Source organism: Silene latifolia, chromosome 3 (assembly GCF_048544455.1).
Source record: "Silene latifolia isolate original U9 population chromosome 3, ASM4854445v1, whole genome shotgun sequence".
In the NCBI taxonomy this organism is placed as follows: domain Eukaryota; kingdom Viridiplantae; phylum Streptophyta; class Magnoliopsida; order Caryophyllales; family Caryophyllaceae; genus Silene; species Silene latifolia.
Window position 1 is genome coordinate 120,515,051 of NC_133528.1, and position 6,879 is coordinate 120,521,929.

General features: G+C 45.8%; 1 protein-coding gene across 1 annotated transcript; it reads right to left on the bottom strand.

Moving 5' to 3' along the window:
- Window positions 1-1,979: 1,979 nt before the first annotated feature.
- Window positions 1,980-3,728, bottom strand: LOC141649598 (uncharacterized). Its single transcript, XM_074458284.1, has one exon. The coding sequence runs from the start codon at window positions 3,726-3,728 to the stop codon at window positions 1,980-1,982; it is 1,749 nt and encodes a 582-aa protein (XP_074314385.1).
- Window positions 3,729-6,879: the final 3,151 nt, after the last annotated feature.

The following is a 6,879-nucleotide window of genomic DNA, read 5'->3' on the forward strand; positions in this document are numbered from 1 at the left end:
ATTTACATGGTTTACGATGAGTTGGGAGTCGCTGTATACCTGGAGGTGCCTGATTTTTAAGTCTAGAGCCAGCTGCAGACCCAAGATCAAGGCTTCATATTCTGCCTCGTTATTGCTGGCTTTGAATTCGCACCGACCTGCCTGGACCAGCAGGTCCCCTTGGGGCGACTTAAGGACCAGACCAACTCCTGCTCCCTTTATGTTGGAAGCTCCGTCTACATTCAGCTCCCACATCTGCTCCCCTTTGTCTTCCTCCAGAGTGAGGATGTCCTTTTCGGCCTGCGCGTGGAGAGAGGGGGAAAAGTCGGAGACAAAGTCTGCTAGAGCCTGGGACTTGATTGCTGCCCGAGGTTCGAATTTCAGATCGTAGCCACTTAGGTGTATGGACCATTTGGCCATTCTTCCTGATAACTCTGGTTTCCTCATTATAGTCTTAAGAGGGTAGTTAGTTACCACAGAGATAGTATGGGATTCAAAATAAGGTCACAACTTATAGGAAGCTGTGACTAGCGCAAGTACAAGTTTTTCGAGTGAGGTGTACCTGGTCTCCGCAGGTAGCAGAGACTTAGTGACGTAGTATACTGGATGCTGTAAACCTTCTTGCTCTCGAACTAACACTGCACTGACATCCACCTCCGTTACTGAGAGGTACAAAGACAAGGCCTCTCCGGGATCTGGCTTTGATAGGAGTGGTGGAGTGCTCAGATATCGTTTCAGCTCGCTGAGTGCTGCCTCATGCTCCTCCGTCTACTCGAACTTCTGGCTCTTCCTTAGGATGTCATAAAATAACCTGCATCTGTCTGAGGACCTTGCTATGAACCTGTTCAGAGCAGCTACCCGTCCCGTCAGTCACTACACGTCCTTCGGCTTTTGAGGTGACTCTAGCTGGAGTATGGCCTTGATTTGATCAGTACTGGCTTCTATCCTCCTCTGGGTGACCATATACCCTAGGAACTTCCCAGTGGAGACTCCGAAAGTGCACTTTGATGGATTCAGCTTCATTTCATATTTTCTCAGGGTGCTGAAGGTGTCAGCCAGATGTTCAACGTGCTGGGCAGCTTGCTTTGATTTTACCACCATGTCGTCGATGTATACCTCCATGGTGCGGCCTATTTGCTCTTTGAACATGGTGTTTACCAACCGTTGGTAGCTGTAACCTGCATTCTTTAGACCAAAAGGCATTACGTTATAACAATAGATACCTCGCTCTGACCTGAATGCCGTTTTCTCTTGATCATCACGGTGCATCTTGATCTGGTTGTAGCCACTCCAAGCATCCAGGAATGTGAGCATTTCGTGGCCTACTGTGGCATCCACCATAGCGTCTATGTGCGGCAGCGGGAACGGATCTTTAGGGCAAGCTTTATTTAGGTCCATAAAATCGACACAAACCCTCCATTTGCCATTCTTTTTTAGGACTACCACCACATTAGATAACCATTCCGGGTACTTCACTTCCCTGATCTTTCCAGCAGCAAGTAGGTTGTCTACCTCCTGGTTTATGACCTGGTTCCTCTCTGGAGCAATCTTCCTCCTCTTCTGCTGGATAGGTTTATAGCTTGGGTCCACGCTCAGCTTGTATGTTATTATACTAGGATCTATCCCTACCATATATCATTGTGGGACCAAGCAAAACAATCCATGTTAGCTTTCAACAATTGAACAAGTTCCTGACGGACTTTACCTGTGCATTCTGACCCAATAAGTATGGTTCGCTCTGGTTGCAGCTCGTCCAGGCTGACTTCGTCCAGCTCTGCCTGAGGTGGCTTGACGTATTCCTCCTGGATGCACTGGCTCTGTAATTGTTATGCTGGCGGTCTGGCTGTTGGTTTTAGGGCTATCTTGTAGCAATTCTTAGCATCCTCTTGATCCCCACGTATCTCTTGCACTCCCCAGGGTGTTGGGAATTTCAGACATTGGTGGTAGGTTGAAGGTATTGCCTTCATTTCGTGGATCCAGGGCCTGCCAAGAATCACATTCTAAGTATAGGGCCCATCGATAACCATGTATCTTACCTGTTTATTGACTCCTTTGGCATAGGTTGGGATGACGATTTCTCCTAGAGAGTGCTTTGTTTTGCCACTGAAACCGACTAGAGGTACCTCTTTCGTTGCTAAGTCCCTCTCGCTGAACCCCATGACCTTGAGTGTTTCCAGCATAATCAGGTTGACGGAGCTTCCTGTATCCACCAGGATCTTTCTTACCTCACAGTTTCCTATGGGGAGGGTGATGATCAGAGCGTCGTCGTGTTGCTCTGGGGCGTTTTGTGCATCTGTCTCATCAAAGGTGACTGCTGGGAGATCCTGGCGGCTGATTCTGCAGGAGTATTCTGGCTTATCTCCTTTGGTTTGCGTGGCGTGCCTTTTGGCTGCAGAGTAAGTCAGGCCGCACAATTCCGAGCCTCCTGTAATAACATTCACAATTCTAGTGCACACAGGTGGAGGAGAGGGCAGAACCTGGTTAGTAGAATTGACTTTGGTGGAGCCTCCTGGCAAGAGATGGTCGAGGTTTCCTCGATCGTACTGGAATTTGACTTCTCTTCTCAACGTGTAGCATTCGCCGGTCTCATGGCCTATGTCATCATGATACTCGCACCTCTTGATGGAATCTCTTTTATCATTAGGACGCTCGTCAATCCGTTTCCTGGGCCACCTAACTCCCCGTATCTCTTTTAGGGCCTTGAGTACTCCTGCAAGTTTAGTTGAGAATTTATATTCACTTACTTTCGGAGGTGGCTCGGAATTACTCTTTCCCCCTGAGCTCTTGGAAACTTTGCTCACAGGCTTGCTGTAGGGTTTGGCTCTTTCGCTCTGCTTCTCTACAGGCGCCTTTCTCGATACACTATCAGTGCCATAGGCAGCTCTCCTGGGCCCTGAGTCTTCCTCCAGCCGCATGACTGCTATTGCCTTCGTTTGCACCTCCTCAAAGGTAGTGCACGGGTACTTGGTCAGGTCTTTGTCTAAGTCTGAGTCCTGGCGGAGCCCTTGACGGAAAGCTTCTATGGCCGTGGCTATGTCGCACCGGGGAATTGCCACCTTCTCTCTGTTGAATCTGTTCAAAAAATCTCTGGTGGCCTCTTCAGGTCCCTGCACTATCCGATACAGGTCACTGGTTTGCTTTTCTGGTCTGCGGCTACTGGCAAACTGCTGGTGGAAGGCATTGACTAAGTCGGCGAAGCAGGTTATGCTCTTGTTGGGCAGGCTGACGAACCATTGCAAGGCTGCTCCAGACAAGGTGGACCCAAACCCTTTGCACATGCAGGCTTCTTTCAAGGAGCCTGTCGCGGTGATCACCATCATCTTTTGCTTGTAGTGGTTGATATGATCAAGAGGATCCGTGGTCCCATCGTAGAGTGTCATGGCTGGAGGCACACATCCTTTGGGCACACCAACAAGGGCTATGTCATCCACGAAAGGGGAATCTGCGTAGCTGTCACGTGTCGCCTTTTCCAGGGGTCGTGCTACACCCGGAATCCTGTAAATCAGGTCCCTTAACTTCTGATACTGTTGCTCCAGCAAGCTACCTGTTCCTGCAAGAGGGTTAGATACAGGGCGATAGGAGCAAACAAGTGTACCTCCAAGCCAGGCTCCTCCTGGGAATTGACTGCCTGGCTGACTCGCCAAGGGCGTTGCATGGATGATGGTTCCTGGTTTCCATTCTGGTGCCTGTTGAGAAGAGGTTCCTCCCAGCCAGGTTCCTCCAAATAAATGTCCGCTCGCTGGGTTCATCATACCGGTGCTGGGTTCTGGATTCCATCCTGCCGCCTGCTAGACGGACGCTCCTGCAAAATATTGCAAGTTAGTCCCTGGTTGACTATTAGACAAAGCACTACCTGGGGTTAGCTGCAAGCTGAGAGGTCGATCAAAAGACAGGAATCCTAATCCACTGGGCTCGATGGCTCCTCTGGGTGGTACTCCTTCAAGATCCAGTCTGGTGATCAGCTCTGATGGGATCTGCCTGGAGCCTGCGCTGGTGACCGAAACTGGTGCCTCAGAAGGTGGAGGCAACACAGCTGACGAGGCCCTGGACCTGGTTACTGTTGCGATCTGGTTTCTGAGGTCTTGATTGTCCTTCCTCAGGCTTTCGATGGATCGGTGCAGGGTATCCATCCCTTGCAATACCACTCGCATTGGGTCTGGTGATGAGGCTCCTGACTTCTTGGGAACTCCTCCTGATGCAGTCTCCTGAACCTGGATCCTGCTGGGACTGCTTTCCCTGCTGGATCTCGTCACACCGGGTGCTGACGCCTTAGGCGCTTGCGGTGGTTTGAAAGGTGGTGGCGTGGCCTTCGGGGATGCGCTGACTGGGGCCATCTGGCTGGCCGCTGGCGGTGCGGTGACCGATCCTGTGTTTGCTGGAAGGGATCTTCCCCCAGAAGATTGAGAAGATACCCCCTGGGTACTGGACGAACTTGAACTGGCTCCAGACATGGTGACGAACGGATTGGTTAATTTCAACTTTGTGAGAGATTGATTACTGAGGCCCCACGGTGGGCACCAAATTGTTTTGGGTAAAATTTACCGGTTAGATATTAATGTGTGAGGTCAAAGTGATCGTCTATGACTTTGGGCAAATAAAGAAATCGATGAGCAAAGATAGAAAACAACGAAAGAAAAAGTGTGACACGAAAGAATTTTGGTGACTCGGAAAACCCATTGTGGGAACAACCGTGGGGGGAGTCGGAATCCCGCCAAGTATTTTCACTATGACTTTGAAGATTTTCGTAGCAAACAAGGAAATACAATGGTGTTTCTTTTAATAATCAACAAGAACGAATTTCGCAGTGGAGTATATGCCAATGTAGCTGTGTGATTTTTTCGTCCCCTTCCTGACTGATTTCCTTTCTCTTTTATAATTATCCTTCTAGGGTTTTGACTTGCAGCAGGCTCCTCTGGGTCAGGTTCCTAGCATCCAGGAGCCGTTACCTGAAAAGTAGGGAGCAGTTACTTTGACTTCTTCTCCTGCCACGTTTTATGCATATCATTTATATGTGTTTCTTCAAGATAATCCGGTGGTCTTCCTATCGCCACGTCAGCGATCCTTAAACCTTGATACTGCCCCGTTAGTTCATACCACGTGTCCATTGACAAAATTTGCAAATTTTATCCCCAACAATCAGTAACGAACTTTTTGATGTTGTCCCTAATTTTAAGGGAAGTCAGGATTCTTACAAGTTCAACAGTTTGTATGTATAATTACTAGGGATGGCAATGGGTGGGATATGGATGGGGTGAAGCCATATCCATATCCATATCCATTTAATTTATGGCCATCCATATCTCACCCTCATCCATTTAATATTTTTTCATCCATCCATATCCATATCCACCGGTGAAGCGGGTGGCACGGGTACCCGTTGGATATTTTCACAGCTTATAAAATTTAAAGATAATATATCGTAAAAAAATTGTGGCGATAAAATTAAAAGGCATACATAATTCAAGTAACAATATGTGTTAACAAATAGCAACTCAGTATATATCCAACAACAAAGTGTCTTTGCAAAGTAAGTGACCATACAAATTCGCCACGCCAACTACAAAGAAACCACCGACAACTTGTGAAAATAACGGGTGAGAGACGATAACCATCAACATTATATTATTGATTAAACTAACAAAAGTAAGTTATTTTGATTAGTGAAAATAACAATATCCACATAAACACAAGTTTTACTTTTCCTAAATAACAGTATGATATTAAAATTAAGTAAAATTTCTGATAAAAAAAATATACTTTTGAAGGGAAATCATTAATGACCTAAATAATTATTAACTTAATAAAAAATTAATTATAAATATTAATTTCGGATATCCACAGGGTGGTTAAGCGGGTGAGAGACGATAATCCATATCCCACCCTAAATTTACTTATATCCATATCCTACCCTATATTCGAAAAAAATTCATCATCCATATCCCACCCATTTAAATTCGGGTGGATAAATATCCACAGGGTAAGGGTGCGACTGCCATCCCTAATAATTACCCCTTGAGCTTGACCGCCATCAAGTAATCCTATTCCTACTTTGTTTCTCTTTCCAAAACTTCTACTCTGCCCTATATATACACATACCATCTACGGTAGAGGCTCTACCTATCCTTCACAAATCTCTTATTTACTTCACATAGTTTCTTCCAAAATATTTTTGGTCTTTTTCAATCTGTTGCGTAAATTAATCTAGCATGAGACCTCCTACATCACGCTTTCCTGCCTCTATCGTCATCAAGCCTGATCATCCTCTGAAGGCCTCCTTAAATGTTACTGGAAAAGACAAGTATTCTGAGACAATGGATGTTGGAAATAAGCTTCAAAAGAAGCATTGAGTGGTAACTTTTTGTCCCACATTGACAAAATAACAAACTATTAATGGGTTTATATATATTTCTCTTTACACTACCATACTAGGTGGTGCGGGGTAAGTATCTAACCAACCACACACGCGCACGCCTCGCCGGACTCGGGCTCGGGTGAGCACCTGCGGTTCGGGCTTGCCCATATTTTGGGCCTGAACTCTACCGTTTTATTTTGCATCAGTAGAGTCAGCTAGAGTTGATCATAATGATCACATGTTCAAATCTCATTTTAAGAATACATGTGGAAAGTAATATTTTACAGTCAACTGGTCCACACATATCGGTAATGATTGGCTGACTAGAGTTTGACATTACTGTCGTGCGACGGTGGTGATCAGTTGATCCCCTTAGGTCATACCTATAGGGAAATACTCTTAATTGATTATTTAATTAATCGTATGCCGATACGAGTTAATTAAATTGCTTAAAATTGACGGATGATTTTGTGAGTAAAGTTAACGTGTCTTATTGTAATTCGATTAAATTAGATACGGTCTAAGTAATCGAATTGTTTTATTACATA

What these genes read in the sequence shown, in the direction of transcription:
- LOC141649598 (XM_074458284.1), bottom strand. Translation starts at nt 3,728, where the DNA reads ATGAACCCAGCGAGCGGACATTTATTTGGAGGAACCTGGCTGGGAGGA.